At 40.9% G+C, this 19,463-nt stretch overlaps 1 protein-coding gene across 1 annotated transcript in view; it reads left to right on the top strand.

Moving 5' to 3' along the window:
* Nucleotides 1–18,831, top strand: part of LOC126477176 (choline O-acetyltransferase) — a 121,186-nt gene extending 102,355 nt beyond the window's left edge. The window contains exons 8-9 of the mRNA XM_050103598.1: nucleotides 16,332–16,532; nucleotides 18,099–18,831. Of these exons, the coding sequence (XP_049959555.1) occupies nucleotides 16,332–16,532; nucleotides 18,099–18,302 (405 nt within the window). The 3' untranslated portion in view covers nucleotides 18,303–18,831. The remainder of the gene's footprint in view (nucleotides 1–16,331; nucleotides 16,533–18,098) is intronic.
* The last annotated feature ends 632 nt before the right edge of the window (nucleotides 18,832–19,463 follow it).

Genomic DNA, 19,463 nt, shown 5'->3' with positions numbered 1-19,463 from the left:
GATATTTATCCTTGGACACAGGGTTTCTGCCTCCCCTTTATATCCACCAGGATGTCTAGGTATTTTTCTTCTATCAACAATCTTGATTTAGTATTTGTTGGTTAGGATGTGTCAATTCCCACACACTCATAAAGTGGAAATACCTCACTGGTAAAGTCATTAACAGTTTTGTAATCATCACAGAGCTGGAAATAAAGATGATTGTAATTTAAATTCTGTTATCAAAGTTCTGCATAGAAAATAATTGAAGATCAGAATGATGCAGTATTCATGTTCTCATTACATGCTGGCCTTTGACAGTATCCCAGATTCCCATGGCACTTAAAGTTTTATGTACATGTACTCTCCAGGCTGGCCAATTTTTGATGCCTCTGAGAGCTTTGCACTTCTTGTACTGTCATTTTCCATCACTTTTAAGGTTGTGTTTTGTTGTAGTTTTAAAGTGTATGACATTATTGAGACATGGATGAGGATAGGTGGTTGAATTACAAAATACACATCATCACTGTCAAGAAACATATCCCTCATAAACACACTCATACACTGTAAAGAATGGCACTACCAACACATTACAGTATTTACAGAGACATGTTTCGGCATGAACTACACAGGTGCCCCGAAGAGCACACACAGAAAGAGAAATATAGGCTAGAAATCCCTTCATTTTCCAAGTACACTGGAAATGGTGCTGAATGCAAATGATTCCCACTGCATTAACTAGACAGAATTATAATATTTCCCCTTGGGGATTATCATAAGAGAATAACTTAATAGTTTCACACTACTAAATTCAAGTAGTAAACACAAAAACACAAATTAGTTAAAGTTAACTTGCAAGTACTCTAACAGGAAACAATACACATTTTAATCCTATCATGTCTCTGAATCTTTCAGTTTCAATACTAATGAGACCTTTAGTTAAAATGTCTGCCACATTTTCATCAGTTGGCACATACTTAAGATTGAGAAATCCTACTAGGACAGTCTGCTTGACTTTATTATAGTGCACCATGAAATATTTGGTTCCTTTGGATTACACACTTTTTCTTGGTAATCTCAATGACACCTGTGTTATCAGCATTTACCTGCAGGGGCAGTCTGACAAATTAAGGACACTTCATCTTGTTTGGAAAATCTTCTAACCATTCCACGTCTTTACAAACATGGCAATGTATTCAGCTTCTACTGTGGAGGTCACTACAATAGACTGAGTTTTTGCTCTTCCAGCTAATAAAATTCTGCACCCTATTACAGACTTACTATCAGTTGGGTCATTTGCACAGTCAGCATCATTAGATGTAGCAGTATCAGAATAAACGGCTCTGAAACATAAACTCAAATCTTTAATTTGATATAAGTAGCAAAATACTCTTTTTACTATGGTCCTGTAAAATGTACAATGTTTAGAACTGAATTGGCCCAGTCTTCCCATAATAAAGGAAATATTAGGCTATGTACATGTGTAAACTTGAAGTAAACTGCCCCCTCCTTTTGGTATTATTTTTTGGACAAATGTCATTTCATTCTCATCTTCAATGAAATTGTTGTTATTATATATTGCAGCTATGCTGTAGCAGTCATGAATTTTAAATTCTCTTTGTGTCTTCTGAATGTAGTCAGTTTGCTTTAATTTCACCTGCCCTTGAAACTGTTCAATCTCAAGTCTTAGAATAAATGACATATCATCCATTTCTTTAATGTTCATGTGAGATTTCAAAATGCTATTCAACCTTAAAATCCTCTCTTGCTCTCTTGCTACAACAATGTCATCAACATGAATCCCAGTTATGAAACTATTAGATAAGAATACACAAGAATCTTTTTCACACTATTTCAAACGTAGCTTTATCATCACAGATCAGAACAAATCATAGCACTCCTTACCTGTCTGGTGAAGCCCATACTAACTCTTAATTCAATAAATACACTTTATTCCACAAACCAAACAATTCTGGTTGCTCCTTGAAAAAATGGAGGCACTTATTGGGCTATTCAGGTAAGCAGTTTCTATAACAATGAGTTTGGTTTCCCATTGCGTTAGAGCTGTTTTTGGTATCAGAATCATCTAACTACTTTGTCTTCTCATTGAGCTGTATCTTTTCTGATAATCTACTCCTAATATTTGGCCATAACCCTAAACTCCTAACCTTGCTTAAAATTTAGTGGTATCATCTATCTTTCACTTTGTTTTAAATACCCACTTACTTCCAACAACATTATCAGCTTTTGATCTGCGAACAAGTTTCCATGTGTTGTAATGTTTTACGCTACTTACCTTCAACTCCGCAGCCTTAAAAAACTCATCCCTGTGAACTGATTCTAAAGCCTCTTTCACGAATTATTGATCAGACAGATTTGCTTGACACAAGGTAGCTAAAAAACATGCGAATAGGCATGAAGCACAATGTTTTAGTTTTGACAAACCTGAAGACCATCATAACCCTACTTCCACTTTCCTACATCATATTGCACTCCTCACACAAACCGCTATTTTCACTGCTGGTAACTACACCATTTCTGTATTGTAAGTATCTTATTCTCTGACCCTGGATTGCCCCCCATCTCCTCGAACAGCTGTTGGTTCAACTGCTTCATCTGCAACTGGCTTGGCATTTCTTGGTGGTGAGTTGTCACCATTTGTTGATAGATCTGGGACCCTTAACTGCACTGCACTGACATCATCTACTGGCACTGCCTGGCTGTATGGATCAGGTGTTGTCATCTGTTTCATGTCTACTTCTTCTGGAACACACAGTTCATTGTTTACTGTAGCCTTCTGTGGGAATTCTCTCACAATAGGACTGATATCTCTTCTCAAAAGGATTTTACTGTACAAGGCTCCACAGACAATATCCTTTTGATCCTGTTTCCACACGAAGATAAACACGTTCTTCTGTTCATTCACTGAGTTTGAAAGATGTCAATGTGCCTGTCCATGATTTGTAGCCAAACACTTTGAGCAGTTTCAAATCTTCTTTAAGGATACAGGGTACTTATAAATGTTGGAAACATCAAAACTTTTTTATGACTTTATTAAATTCTATAGTCTTTCCTGATTACATTGATATATACATTATAGGGTTTCGAATTAAAAATGTATGCCACCACACCCCCTTTATTTCTGTTACAGAAACCAGTATTATTTCGAAAATAGCAGTGAACTTTCTGTTTCCGGCGATTATATGTTTGATACATTGTATATGTTAGTAACATTGCAGATTTCTAGTGTCTGTGAATGATTATCTTTGGTAGTATTTACTTTTGTTTCACTGAAGCAGTTTGTTCACGTGTTACTGATTGTTTTTTGCCCAAGTGTTACATATATTTGTGGAAGTACATATCCTTTAGTGTGCATTAAATACAAACTATGCCATCCATCAAGAAATCCAATAAAAGAAAATTCCATGGTAACCAGTTCACAAACAAAGCAAGCCACACTGTTGAAAGTAACCTATGTATCAGTTCTTCAGGGAAGAAAGTCCCACATGGCTCATTTCCTGGTGATTCAAATTTTTGTGTTAATAATGACGCTGTTTGTAGTGGATTTGTTGGTGATGATGTGGGCATCTTATCTTCTTTGATAAAGGAAGTGAAGAAATGTAAACAATGTGATAGTGTAGGCTGTCTGGAAATAACTGAACAACGAAGTAGCAGGAAGGGTTTAGTGTCAAAATTAGTTGTTCTGTGTAGATCCTGCAATAAATCAACTTCGAAATTGACTTCAAACATTGTACATAATTCATATGAAGTGAATTTGAAGTTAATGTATGCAATTTATCCGATAGGAAAAGGAAAAAAGGCTGCTCAGACGTTTTGGGGGTTGTTGGATCTTCCTCCTCCTCCCAGTATGTTCAGCAAGTACATTAAAATACTTTTAGGTTCCTTGATAGTTGCGTCTAAAGATCTATGAAACATGCAGTAGAAGAAACTGTAAATATTAGAGGAACCAGGGACATTGCTGCTGCACTTGATGGGACATGGCAACATGGAGGACATCATTCCTTGAATGGTGTTGTAAGTGCTACTTCTCTGGAGAATGGAAAAGTTGCTGATGTTGACTGCTGATCTAAGTACTGCCACACCTACCATGGTAACACTGAAGGACATATTGAACTTCAATGTTCTATGAATTATGGTGGTTACAGTGGAGGTATAGAGCTCTAAAAATATTTCAGAAGTCGGTCCCGTTTATAACCTTAGATATACGAAGTACCTAGGCAATGGGGACTTTATGGCTTTCAATAAAATTAATGAGTTCAATGTTTATTGAGATACCTTGGTAACAAAGCTGGAGTGTTGTGATCATGTTCAAAAGAGGATGGGTGCTAGTTTGAGGAAGCTACAAAGAGAAATGAAAGGAAGGTTGCTATCTGATGGAAAATCTCTGTCTGGCAGAGGCAGACTGACAGAAACTGAAATAGACCTTCTTCAGAGTTATTATGGACTGGCCATTAAATAAACTGCACCTCTGAATGATATTACAGCAATGAGAAAACTTGTATGGGCCACCTACTTTCATAAGCTGTACACAGATAGGAGCAGATTCTTGGTGTGGTTACCAAAAAGCAAAACAAAGTGGTCAAATATGCCATCATAAGCATTCTCTGTCTGAACCTCTTATGAATGAAATATAATCAATTTTTAGAGGCCTGAGTGACCCTGTTTTGCTTAGTAAATGTTTCTGTAGAACTAAATACATTAAAAGTTGGTGTACTACATCTAGTGATATGTTTCAATTATGGAGTGATAGGAAGGTTGGAAATCGTGAGAAATTAGGCATAAAATGTGGCTCTAATATGAAAGATCAGTTGCTTGTATGTGACAGACAGTGGGTGCATTAAGCTAAAAGAATCACTCTTCAAGTTACCAAAGAAGAAGGAAGTGCTAAAATTAATGCCAAGAGGAAGCCTGAAGATGAAGAAATGCTGCAGGATGAAGACTATGCTTCAGAAATGTTCTGAGGCACAGTTTAATTGGACTCATATCTCCATTCACTATCTCCCACAAGTTGTATTTTTCAGAATTCAGGTACAAATATTTCCTGAAGTTTATAAAGCATTGCTCTAATTTTTTTCTGTAAGTTGCAATAGTCAGTACTTATATAGTAGACCTAAGCTTTATTGCAGAATCAACTAAATTATAGGAAAAACAACATTTTCACTAGGAAAAAAAATTATAAAAATTAAAATGTAAGATGTGATTTTTTTAATCCTTGTAATATACATAATAGGTGGAATTAAGTAGGTCTAGTACCTCAGCCATCATTTCATGTATATCTGGTAAAAATTTTGTTTCCTTCAAATGTATAACATTGGATAATGGTACCTCAATTTGAGGGAAAAAATTGCATCAATTTCTTTGTAATTTTTTTAGTAATCCTAAGCAGGTTTAAATATATTCGAAATACTTCTAATTTGTTTATAAAGTGTGCTGAATTACCTGATATCAACAAATAACCTGTAAAACATATGAATTATAAACAGTGCCTGAAAGAAATAGGTGTTGATTTTTACATAATATTGAGCTGGGAAAGTACCCTGTGTCCTTAAGCAATTCTTTCTGCTTCCAGACTTCATACGGGATTTTTCCACCAAGGGATCTTGTTGAGAATCTATTTAATACGTAGCAAGCCAACATCTGGGCTTCCCTCCAAAAGTTGTTGGCCAAATTACCTTGGAATAATAGAAACTTCACAATTGATATAAGCGTTTATTTCAGACACTTCACTTTTCTGTGAGATGGAGTAGAGTAAACTGTGCTTTTCAAATGTAATATGTCCTCTTCCTTGAACAACTCTTCAAATTTTCTGTTGTTGAACTCAGTCCCATTGTAAACTTTGCTGCTCCCTCCCTGTCTCACACTCCACATGTGTTTTAAACTCCATGAAAGACTCAAATACGTCACTCCTCTGCTTTAGCGCTTTCACTGTTGAATAACGTGTGTGATCATCCAGATAAGTAGCATAATAATGTGCTCCACTGAAGGGGGTCAATCCAGTGTAGCCTCCACCACTGTACATCAGTTCTAGAACATTTTCAGTAGTAGTTTGGCTTGGTTTGAAAGGCTGTCTTTTCATTTTTCCTTGCATATACATTTTATTTTTCTTTCTACTTCATAGCTCGATATACTGTGGGAAAAGCTTCACTTTGCCACAATACTTTTGTCCATCTGGCTGTTGCTTCATTTTTCAGCTTTTGATGTGTTTTGTCACTGTGGGGTATCACTATATTGTTATTCACTTTGTAATATTTGCAGTGTACTAAATATAAATCACTGCTTGATGATGTTCCTCTCAACACTTCCTTCTCCCAACAGACACAATAAAATTACTGTTTTTGAACCTACTGCACATTCCTTTCTTGTCCACTTTAACAGAGCAGAAGGTACCATCCAGTTCTTTCACCAGCAACACTTCTGTTAATTGCTCATGCTTGCTTCACTGATCTATAGGCAGTCAGAATTTTTGTTACAGAGTCATCAATAGTCGTATTATCTTCTTTCTTGACATTTACTAACTGTCTCATTTTGGATATGGTGTTACGCAGTCCACTGTTCCACTGTATTTCCTCGAGCTCCTCTCATGGCTCCTTCGCTAATTTAAGAGGGCCAATCATCTGTAGGTAGTGGTCTTCAACAAGCATTACAATTATGGACAAGTCCCTCTCATTTTTCTTGTTTTCTTTATACACAGTTCACCATAACATGTTACAAAGCTGGGTTCTGAGGCATTCCATGCCTCACAATACTGTATCAGAGAATGAACATGGACTGACAACATGAAATAGTCATTGCTGCATAGTTGTTCAATTTTCACAGATGGTTTTATCATTTCTGAATTGTTTTCTTCTTCATTGGCTGTTGTAGAATGTCAGATATGTTTCCTGCAGCAGAGTGTGCACTGATATGAAACTTCCTGGCAGATTAAAATTGTGTGCTGGACCGAGCTCAGATGAAAGGCAAAAGTTCGGTCTGGCACATAGTTTTAATCTGAGAAGAAGTTTCATGTCAGATATGTTGTCTTCAAAACTGTAGGTATTCTGGCCTGAGATGTTGGAGATGTTGGTTTTGTGTGCATGAGGTGTGCTTGCTTGTGTCTGTGAATGGTGTGTGTCTCTCTTTTACTGGCAAAGGCTGTGGCTAAAATCTTTATGCAAGTGTCTTTTAATTGTGCCTGTCTGCAACATGATGTGCCTTCTTTACGGAAGTAGCAATCTATCTTTTCCTACACTCTTAATATTCCTACCTGTAGTTCCATTGTTAGAGATTAAAGTTTGCTACAGTAAAAAACAGATCAACAGAGAAAGGTACTTTCTGTCCAACAAATGAAATTCTTGAGTCAATAAATAACAAAAGTCACCTATTGGAATTTTCTGGCACTTGTCAACGAGCTCTGACAGTGTAGACGGCATACTCTTGGGGAAAGCCAATTTTTATGGTTTGAATGGTAATACCAGGAAGTGGACTGAATCTTATCTAAAGAACAGAAAGTTGAAGGTGATATTTGATGGTACTGATGACTGCCCTGTTTCATCTTACTGGGGCACATTAAAATGTGGAGTGCCACAAGACTCCATTTTGGGACCTTTACTGTTTCTTATCTTCATCAACAATCTCCAAATCATACAAACATTAAGAGCAAATTTACTGTTTTTGCTGATGACACTACTATTCTTCATGAAAGCCAAACAACCAGTGAACTAGAAAATAATTGTAATTCTGTACTTGTATATATCTTACACTGGTTTAAGTGGAACATATCAACTCTAAATATTGAAAAAAAAACTCAGTATATGCAATTTTATGCTCTCAACAAGAGAATGAAGTATTCCACTTGAACTGTGATAACCAAAATATATCACTTTGTGAATCTATGAGGATTCTGGGCATTCTTATTGGTGGAAAGTTATGTACATTGGTCCAGGCATGTTCTGCAACTTCAAAAGAGTTTCAGTGCAGCAATTTATTCCTTATGTTTAATCACCCCTGTTGTAGATATCAATGCTGTCAAAGCTGATTACTTTGACTATTTTCACTCTATTTTGTCATATGCTATAATTTTTTCGGATAATCAACCTATAGCCAAACAAATTCTTATTGCACAAAAGATATCGGATAGATACATGAGTGACATTCACCCAAGATATTCCTACAGAAACCTGTTCCATAAGCTCCAAACATTAATGATCACCTCTCAATACATATTTTCTCTGATGATTTTTTTCTGTAATAAACATTCTCCCTTTATACCTAATAGTACATACTTTGACCACTATACAAGGTCTAAAATGTTTTACATAGGGATCTAAAACACCTAAGTCTTGGAAAGAATGGTGGTCGCTATTCTGCTACAAAATTTTTCAATTCTCTTCCATCACATATTAGAGTCCTCATTAATGCCCCACCACATTTAAATCTAAATTAAGAAAATATCTTATGGATAAGTCATTTTCTCTGTTGTTGAGTATATGAAGATTAACCAGTGATTGCTTTTGTAAACTAGTACTCTCATTTGAATTTATGTTTTGAGACTTTCAATTTCTAACATGCTAACCATTATTTGCATTCCTGGTATATGATGGTCAATGTATTGAGGTGGATGCTCAGGTCAGTTACATCAAACAACACCTCATTATCAGGAGTTCACTTATTCACCTCTTTACAAAAGTAAGGCTTACAAAGAACTGGATGGTGGAACTGCACAAAGATAATGTTTAGCTTAGTTCAAAGATGATACTCAGATCGATACTGATGTCGACCTCATCAGCGCCACATAGCCCCCCCACAGTACGGAGTACTCTTCAGAGGCCAGGGGTCGGGGTGACTATTGCATCGGCAGAGGTGGTCCGAGGTGGAGGCTGGACGACGGTCAGCTCGACAGTGTCGTCAGGTAGCTGTGTGGGTAGATGTCGTGAAGGAATGTCCGGCCACCAAACCTGAAAGTCGTTGAAGCACTCCAGGCATCATACTGGGCGTGCTGGTCGTGCGGCAACAGGTAGGCTGGCAGTTTGCAGGAGGAATGGAGCGACAACGACGAAGTCTCCGGTGGGTGTGGTGAACACACGAAGTATGTCCAGGTCGACGTCGGGCGAGAGGGGAACACATTTCACCAGGTGGCAGGGAATGGCGGAGGTTATGTCATGAGCACCAGATGAATGGAAACACATGACGAACAGTGTATCATCGCATAGTATTATAGAGATGTCACGGATTATGTCCAGGGGAACAGGCACAAACACCTCGAGCGTGGGCACATTCAAGATGGGGGGGCATGAGAAACCTCGACAGGGCGAGGCAGGCGAAGGGGAAGAGGTCAAAGGGACCGGTGAAGGGCACAGCAGTGAGGGCGTGATCATATGTAAGCTCAACGTGGGGAGCATGGGGTCACTCGACGGAGTGCATGAGACCGGAGTAGGGAGTGAGGTCGGAGGAGAGCTAAATGAATGGAGCTGGAGGTCACTCGATTGAGTGTGTAAGTCTGACCTGGAGGGAGTGGTCAGAGTGTCGTGAACCACTACAGTGAGTGGCATGGTCGTGGCCTGAAGGGGGGTAGAAGAAGGCTCGACATGAGCAGGCTTAAGTCTGTTGATAGGGACTGTGACAGCTGAATCTTTTATCTGGATGTCATAGGTGTTGGCTGAGCGCTGGAGAACTCGGTACAGGCCAGTATATGGAGGTTGTAGGGGAGCACGGACAGTGTCATCTCGGAGCATGATGTATTTGCAATTGTCCAGAGATTTCGGGACGTGACTGGCAGGCAGAGGAACTTGGAGGTTGATGAAATGGTGTCTGACGTGGTCCACGAAGGAAGGTAAGTCAGACTGAGGGAGAGAAGCGGAAGGGCTCATGAGTTCGCCAGGGAGAACGATGTTCTGGTCATATATGAACATGGTTATTGTGCCCTTGAGGTCTTCCTTATAGATCACACGAATGCCGAGTAGCACATGAGGAAGGGCCTCCGTCCATAGAGAGTCATGGCACTGAAGAGCCGCCTTGAAAGTGCAGTGCCAACGCTCAACTAGCCCATTACTTTGCGGCTGATATGCTGTGGTATGGATGCGCCGGATGCCGCAGATGTTACAAATCTCGTTGAACAGGACTGACTCAAATTGTCTGTCCTGGACAGTCGTGATGATAGCTGGACATCCGAAACGCGATACCCATGACTCGACAAAAGCTCAAACAACAGTTTCTGCCGTAATATTGGGGAGGGGGACAGCCTCGATCCAGCAAGTTGTTCGGTCAATCGACGAGAGGACATAACGAAAGTCATTAGAGGGGGGAGAGGGTCGACAATGTCAATATGCATATCTTGGAAACGCCCAGGAGGGATCTAAAAGGCTCCGAGGGGGGTGAAGTGTGCTTGTGTACTTTACAGCGTTGGCACGTGATGCAGGAGCGTGCCCATTGCTGGCAGTCCTTGTTGACATTTCTCCACACAAAGCACTCTGCTACGAGGCGGGCGGACGCCCGAACACCGGGGTGGGCTAAATTATGCAGTGCGTTGAAGACAGCTCGACAGAGCATGGTTGGGATGAGGGGGCATAATGTGCCCATACTGTCGTCGCACCAGATCTCACCAGAAATGGCAGGTAAGGTGGTGCGGACTAAGTGCAGTGAAGAGGTAGAGTCTGAAATCAGGTTTTGCGTGTCTTCGTTGGCGGGTTGGAGGTTAGGCAGCTCAGAGAGGTCTAACAGCGAATGGAGGGCGTCGACTCGTGAAAGGAAATCAGCAACTATATTGTCAGCACCCTTTATGTGTCTGACTTTGGTGGTGAACTGAGATATGAAGTCCATGTATCTGAAGCGGCGAGGAGGCTGGTCAGCTGGCAGGTTTGTAATGGCCGCAGCCAGGGGTTTGTGGTCTGTTAAAACATGAAAGGGCGCCCTTCAACGTCAGTCTTAAAATGCTTGATCCCTTTGTAGACCACGAGCAACTCCCTGTCAAACACGGAATATTTCCATTGTGCATTGGTGAGCTTGCGTGAGAAGAACTGCAGAGGCGTAGTTTGGCCATCAACTGTCTGGCTAAGGACAGCACCAACGCCAGTATCGCTCACATCTGTAGTGATGAAAAGCTGCGCATTGGGATGAGGATGCGCGATGGTGCAGGTCTTGACAAGAAAATTTTTGAGGGCAGTGAAAGAGGCAGTCATAGCAGGGGTCCATGGAATGGGCCGAGATCCAGAAGTCTTGGTGCCTGCCGAGGCGTCCGTCAGTGGAGCCTGAATCTCCGCAGCCTGAGGTAGATGATGGCGATAATAACTAACCATCCCCAGAAAGCGCCGGAGCTCTTTGAATGACGAAGGTCTGGGTTGGTTTAGTATTGTTTGTACTCTCTCAGGAGGCGGCGAAATGCCGTCGGCAGAGACCCGAAAACCAGGAAAAGCGACAGCGGGTTGATGTAGCTGCAATTTGTCCTGGTTGGTCCCAATGCATGCTGCCACGAGAGTGTTCATAACAGTTTTCACATGTCGAATGTTGTCCACGACGGAGGAGCTGATCACAAGAATGTCATCAAGATATGCAGAGCAGAATTTTAGTTCGAATAGCACTTCGTTGATGAAGCGTTGCCAGGTCTGGGTTGCGTTTTTCATTTGAGGGGCATGAATCGAAACTGAAATAATCCGATTGGGGTGGTGATTGCTGTCTTCTCGATGTCTTCAGGAGCCATGGGGATCTGGTGGTAGGCCCATTTGCAATCAATGACAGAGACCATTGTCGCACCTGCGAGGGAACTGGTAAAGTCGGCAATGTTGGGTATGGGGTAGGTGTCCATAATTGTTCGTGCGTTTAGTCGACGGTAGTGAAGTTCAGAAATCTTCTTTTTAAGGTCGGAGAGGCGCTCGGGACAAAGTCGACGTGGTTTACTGGAGATCGGGGGGCCTGGCATGAGGCAAAGCTTGTGAACCGTGCCGTTGGTGACGACGGAAATGTTGCCGGCGGAACGGGAGGTGGTTTGTTTACAATGTGTTGCGGGCGGGGCAGGTGAGACGAGGTCGTGGTGTTCAGAACCACTCGGCGGATCCGATGGGAGCCGAGGCGACAAAGTGTCCCAGGAGTGAACGCGACAAGATGGCCGCCGGCCCGAAGCAGTGACACCGTGGTCAGGAGAGCTCGGTAGAGCTAGTGAAGCGTTAGTGAGTCCATTATCCGAGGGTGCGGCCTGTGGCAGTGCGGTTGCGGGCGAAACGCTTGGCGCGAGTGCACTGTTTGTGTTGTCAGTGGCAGTCGCACAGCGGCGCACAGGAGCCGAAGTTGCATTGTTTGAGGTGCTGTCCGTGAGGGGTGGGGTAGGAGCTGTCAGTTCGGGAACACGTGACACTCGTTGCGCATGCACACTTGTGCCAGCCAAGTGTCAAATGCTGCCGTGTTAGGAGGGTGTGGCCCTGCGGAACTGTCAGTACTCGTTATGGCAGTCTTGATAGCACAGTTGCGAGAGGTAGCGGGAGGTAAACACACGGAAGCTCGATTGCTGGGATTGGAAGCAGATTCGGCGCACTTACTGACCTTGCTTTGCCCTTGCTGTAGTGTCTGTAATTCCTTTGCTGCATTGGAGAGCTGGAGCTGTATTTCGTGGATTCGGAGGGAGAGCTCGAAGCCTTCCTTGCATAGGCGAGTGACGTGTTCAAGCTGGACAAGGCACTTATGCGTGGTTTCTTGTAACGTCGTCAACAGAGACAAGCATGTACAGATGAGATGAGCCCAGACCAATGTGTGCTCGATGGAGCACAGGGAAAGTCAGTCTTGGACAGATGTTGAAACAGTGTTTCGCACTAGGTCCGGTAAAAGTTTGTAGTGTCGCAAGAAGTCAATGCCTAGTATATGTTTGCCAATTTCGCACACTAAAAAAATCCACTTGAGTTTGCAGATTGCGGAGAGTGAGATGACGTGTGAGGTTGAACCCAAGCATTGTAGTTTAGTGGAATTCACAGCTTCCAGTGAAGTATGATGAGGGCAGATGTTCGGTGACGCTAAGGACGTGGGCAGCAGTGAAACATCGGCGCCTGTGTCCACTAGGAAAAGGTATCCCGACGAAATGTCTTTAATGTAAAGTCGGCCACAATTATCTGGTCATTCCCAGACAGAATGGAGCACTGGGGGGTGCCTATCATGTTGTGCGCAGGAGGCGGCACCCAAACCTACCTGTGATTGGTGTTTGGGAAGTAACAGGATGGTCTTTAGTTCCGTGCCGCCTCACCAAACCGTGTGTCTAAGTAACAGTATGGGTAGTGTGGTTGCATTTCCTGTGGAAAGTTCGTTGCCAGTGGCGGTGGCCGAGGTTCGGAGGCCGCAGCAGGTTCGGTTGTGGGAGGGGGCGTGACCGCGGGAAGAGCCGGTGACGTCCCAGTTGCTTGTTTACTGCTTCCCGGGGCGAGCGGAACAGTCGGCACAGTATGGCCCCCGCCGCATCCGGCCATAGGGCGATGAGCCTGAACCTGAGACTTCTCAGGTAGGCAGTGGCTGGCGAAATGGAGTAGTGATGCATCGTGTAGCTTGTCAGCAGTCGTCATTCTTTGCTCGACAGGTTCAAGAGGCCTTTGAGCCAGAGCAAAGCGGACGTGAGGAGGTAGTTTGTCTGACCCGATAGCGAGGAGACCTGTGTCAGAGAATAGATCGGCGCTGACCAGGGCATGTAAACGTCTCCAGAGCTGGGGAGGTTTGTCGTTGCCTAGTTGCTCGACGTGGAGCACTTGCCATATTGTTGCCTCAGTTGAGCGTGTAAGCCGACGTAGAACTGTCTCTTTGGCTACAGTGTACCGGGTAGATGAGTCCCAGGTGTCGACCAGGCCAGCAATCAAGTCCTCCTGGTCGTGCAGGTGGGTGACGACGCACAGAAACCTGGTTGACTCGTCGAGTTTGTAATGGTCGAACTCTTCGTCCACAATTTTCAACCTGGTTGTTGCTCTGTCGGGATTAAACAGCGGCAGCGTCGGTAATAATTTTAGAATGTTCGGAAGAACAGGCTGAGTTGAGTTCGTCGGGGCTTTGCCTGAATCGAGCTGTTGTCGCTGTAGTATTCCAGGAGAGTGTGCCTCCATGGGATGTGGCAACGACAGCTGTTCGGGTGGCAGCGTAAAGGTGACACATTGTGGTTGAGTGCAATCCGTCGTGACATGGAAGGCCGACATGGGTGAGACACAGTAATGTGTCGATTGCTGTTTCGGGAGCTGAACACGTTGTGGGTGTGCTTGAATTGACGCGTCACGGAAGACCGACGCGGATGAGGCACCGAAATGTGCCGAGAATGGTAGCGGAAGCTCGACTGGAGCCGGCGCATGGGCGACAGGTGAGAAAAAGTTCAAAGTTTTAGTCCGCAGGAAGCTCGATGTTTGATCAGACCTGGGGCCACCTGTGTTGCTGGGAGGCTGCGGAGGTGCTGGCTGTCCAGAAGCACAGTGTAGGAAATGATGTCGAACGTAGGATGGAATGTGCGAATGTTCACTGTTCATAGTCACTTCACACAAAACAGTGTGCGGATAAGGTGAATGTCATGGCACAAAACACTGAGGCGTAGCAGTGGGATGGAGGTGGAGGTCAGACACAGATAACAAGTAATTGTTCGTGCTGCAGTCCTAGGTATCGAAGTAGGAAGGCTTGTGCTGATGCTGAACCGAGGCAGGCGCGGGCATGGTCAGATGCTGAGGAGGTTGACCTGTGAACGAAGCAGTTCCGGCCATGTGGCAGGTATCCGCGTGGTATGACACGGATAGCGGCGTAGCAAATTGTTGTCCTGGCGGTGGTAGGTTGTCCAACAAAGCATTTGCAGAAATCGGCATTGGTCCCACACTGCACAGAGATTCGTAAAAGGTAACTGCATAGTTGATGAGGAAGGGCACATGTGGATGGAACAAAGGCGTTTGATAGCCAGAGTCATGCACACTCCTATCCTCACTTATTGTTGCAGGCTCGAAAACGTCTGGCGAACTTGGCGTAATCGTCTAGTGAGAGGCATCGTGTTGCAGTCCTGGTGGGTGTACGTCGCCCGCAACACGATGTATGTCGATCACAAAATCCGGCGTTAGGCGTTGGGCCGAAGTCATTGTTCGAATGACACGTGAAAATAACCAACGCGGAGGCTGCAGGCACAGCAAAACAGCGAAAACGGAACTCAGGATCACCAGTGAGGTGGAAGCTTGGGTCAGTTACACCAAACAACACCTTATTGTCAGGAGTTCATTTATTCATCTCTTTACGCAAGTAAGGCTTACAAAGAACTGGATGGCGAAACTGCACAAAGATAATGTTTAGTTTAGTTCAAAGATGATACTCAGATCGATACTGGTGTCACCCTCGTCAGTGCCACAGTATAAATATACTTTTCTTTTGTACCTTAACATATCTCAGTGATGTGCATTATGTTACTGTAAACTTATTCTATCTGTATCATAATGTAAACCTGCCTCATTCAACATCGTTGTGACTGAACACAAAATGGACCTAAGGAATCCGAAATAAACAAACTGTGTTGCTTTTTAATAGTTCAGTATCATTACAACCCATTCAGTTTCCTATTGAAAAGAAACATTTCCACTTTCACACAATTTCTAGCCACATTCACCAGACTTGAGCACTGACCTGCAACAGGTGCCATTCAGTCTGCTTCACTATGTGGAATCATTTGGCATCCACCTCTTAAGTTGTCCACTTCATTAATACCACACGTCACAAGCAGAAAATGACAAAGTAAATTTGACACAGGTGTGGAAATATATCTCTGATTCATGGGCCAATGCTAAATTTTTGTTTTCATTATGAATTCATCAGCATCACACAGAATATGTTTACGTGGATTTTTGAAATTATCAACAATGAGATAAGAATACAACAACTGGTGAAAGGAACTTTAAGGATCTCATTACTGGTGCTCTTTTGTTCAAATGTGGTAGCTGTAAAATCAGTGCAAGTTTACTGCATCTGAAATGTTTCAACTAACGAAATGTTAAACACTTAATATCTTTGCAATTTAGTCACAAATCAATGAAAAGCAAAAATTCAGCAAAATCTGATTCTAGAGCAATTATATCTGTATAAAGAAACCAAAAGAAACTATTGAATGGGAAATGCTGTGCATACAGTAATGTAATTAAATATGAGTTGGCTGCCATTGCATAAGCACAACTACATTTTATAACAATGAGATACTGCCATACATTGAGTTTATACATAACTAGAACTCAGATGATTTACATTTATCTGGCAATCATATCACAATAGCAATATTAAAAATTTACAAGTAGACTTTTCATCAATTTTAGTCAAAAATGCATGTATTACAAACCTTTTCTAAACCTACATACATTTTTCATATCAAATACTTATTTCCATTGCAGGAAAAAAAGAAGCTTGAGCTGTTTGATGCTGCAATCAAAAAACAAACGGAGATAATGGTTGATAACATTTTAGGTCAGGGTATTGATATCCATTTGCTTGGTCTCAGAGAAATGGCTAAAGAGCTTGGGGAACCATTGCCAGAAATTTTCTCTGATGATTCATACAAAATTGCCAATCATTTCTCACTGTCTACTAGTCAGGTGAGTATACACTCAAGAAGCTGTATTTTACATAACTTGTATTGATGAATTACTGTATTGGCAATGGATGTTAAAATGAGTGTTGCAGACCCCAACCTCAATTTTTCTCTGAGGTGGCTGCTGAGAATATACCAATGCTTTACAAACTTTTTTACTTATTTGTTCATCCATTTTCTTGCTTTATTTTTGAATGAGACCTTCGAGTTTCACAAGTTAGTACAAATTTGGGTTGTTTTTTGATATTTTGACTGATATACAGTACTGTAACAGTCATTTAATTTCGTGGACAAATTCACATTCTATTGACTTTATCATGGAGGACAACTCCAGGAATGTGAGACAAGTTAAAATATAAACCTCCAGAGAAAAATTAGTGTTAGAAATTTTTCTGTGAATTATACTAAAAAATAAATATAATTCATTTTGAATACTCTAGTGATGATTGCAGATCCTGTAAATGAACAAAATACAGGTAGCAGGAAAGCTGAAACTTTAAAAAATCTAATTCCAATTGCTGTCATTACTTACAATGCTGAAAGAAACTTATAATTCATGAAATTTAATGATTACATAATTTATAGAAATATTGGTAAATGCACACATTTTTAGTTTTCTTTTAAATTTATATGGAGTGCTAATTACTACATGCACCTTGTTGTAGTCTTTTATGCCAGCAGACACAGTTCTACTCCGGTAATGGAAAAGTCTGGATGGAAATTATTATTTTTGTTATTATTATTTGTTTTGTATTGTAACTGTATTAATCATAGCTCATCTGAAACTGGTTTTCATTATTGGCTACAAATACCATTATCCCTCAAGCAGGCACACCTGTGTATTGAGTGTGCTATCCACAAATAACACTATCCATTGTTGTTTTTCAACTACGAGCCCATATCTATTCATTCATTATTGCTTCAGCTAACACAGTAATAAGTTGTGCTGCAATATGTACAAGTGAGCTGCAGTAATATAAAATAAACAGTGAGCTAGGTGAGAAAAAATTTATGATCCGTGCTAGAAAATGACTCAGATTCCAAGCTAGTGGCACAAATGAAGCAGTTGTGTACAAGATAATTAGCAATCAAATAAATGGTTGTCTGGGATCTGTTGCAACTGCACTGTTTAAAGCTTTGAGTGTGTCATTACTGTGAGGGAACTACTTGTACATGGCAAGAGAGTGATATAACAAAAGTTTATTCTATTAGTGTTTAATAAAAGAGAGATTTAGCTCATATAATATAATTAATTTATCAGTGATATAACTCAGGTAATATAAGTTTACTTTAACCGTTGTTTAATTAAACTAAGGTTATACTGTGATTTTGTTACAATAAGGTAATTCCATAGTTTAGAAATAGTACAGCATACATTGCATCCTACCTATTCCTAATGGCATTGGTTTTGACTGACCCATTTTTCACCTAATAATTTAAGAAAACAAACTAGTCTAATGACACATATTTACAACTAAGAAAGCAATACTATTAATTTTAAAGTTACTTTTCAAGAACAAAGCATTTTAATTATTGTATTTGATCAACTGTTTCTATTTCTATTATTTAGGTTGCAACAGCAACTGACAGCTTCATGGGTTATGGACCAGTTGTTCCTGATGGGTATGGTGCATCATATAACCCAAGACCAGATACCATCACTTTCTGTCTTTCAGCATTTCACTCGTGCCACACTACAAGTACATGGAAGTTTGCTCACAGCCTTGAAGAGAGTCTTAACAGAATGCAACAACTGGTTGGCAATCGACAATAGAACCAACATTTGTTGTTTACAAAGAATAAATTCTGTTGAAGCCAATATTAAGCTAGTAAGGATGCTATTAGAAACTCACTCAGTATTACAGGAACCAAATACCTCTTCATTTCTCTTATTACTATGATCACACTGCAACACATTTCCTCATAGGAAATGCTGAAACAATCTCTAAAAATTGAAATTATGCAATATTTTCCTACTAGGAATACACATCAATAAGAATAAATACGCAGTAGGTTCCGAAAACAATATGAAAGTTTCTGTGTATGCCTCAACAAATTACAATAAATAGCATGTTTAGTTTATCATTGGCAATCAAAAAAGAAGGTAAATTTACTATTCTACTTTCAGGAGTTTATTAGATACATAACAGGAAATTGGTTTTACAATGTTACTGTAATCACTATGCACAACATAATATGTAGCTAAGAGGAGTACCAGCACATACAGCTCCAGCAGATATTTAGAGATCTTATGCACAATACTAATAGATGGCACTTATTTCATTAATTAGATTTCTTTTGTATTTTGTTCTGGGCACTGTAGTTATCTGGTTACAGCATATTCAGTTCAGTCATTAGAGTCAGAACATTGATAAATAATAAGTCTAAAACTTAAAGAACATCATTTCCACAGTGCTGTTAGTTTAAAACAGTACAGTACTAAGCAGTGGTAGCTATTTTCAAGCATGTGATCATTATCAAGAGCAAATGTCATCCTCATTTGCATAGTCATCAATGGACATGCCCTTGGAATAGGTAACTCCCACCTAAACACACACACACACACACACACACACACACACACACACACACACACACACACACACAGTAATTTTTAATTAAATATTTATTTCCACATGGTATAGAATAAACTGCTGGTACTCTTTCATTATTATAGTATTTTCCAATTTATAAGAGATCATTTCTTTCCCTAGTACCAGGTTTCTGGGACACAGTCCAACAATGTGAACTTCTAGCAATATTGCCTGTGCTTGCAGAAAAATTATTTATCCACAATAGTTTTCTTTGCGTGACAAAGATACATTGTCAGAAGAAGTGCTGCGAACATTTTTAAAAAATTACTTTTAGCAAGTACACAATATTGCTGTCCTTAATACATCTCTGCTATTATATACCAATTGATTGTTACAAATAA

This window comes from Schistocerca serialis, chromosome 1 (genome assembly GCF_023864345.2).
Source record: "Schistocerca serialis cubense isolate TAMUIC-IGC-003099 chromosome 1, iqSchSeri2.2, whole genome shotgun sequence".
Classification (NCBI taxonomy): domain Eukaryota; kingdom Metazoa; phylum Arthropoda; class Insecta; order Orthoptera; family Acrididae; genus Schistocerca; species Schistocerca serialis.
Note: the sequence above shows the minus strand (reverse complement) of the source record. Positions and strands in the feature narration are given on the sequence as shown.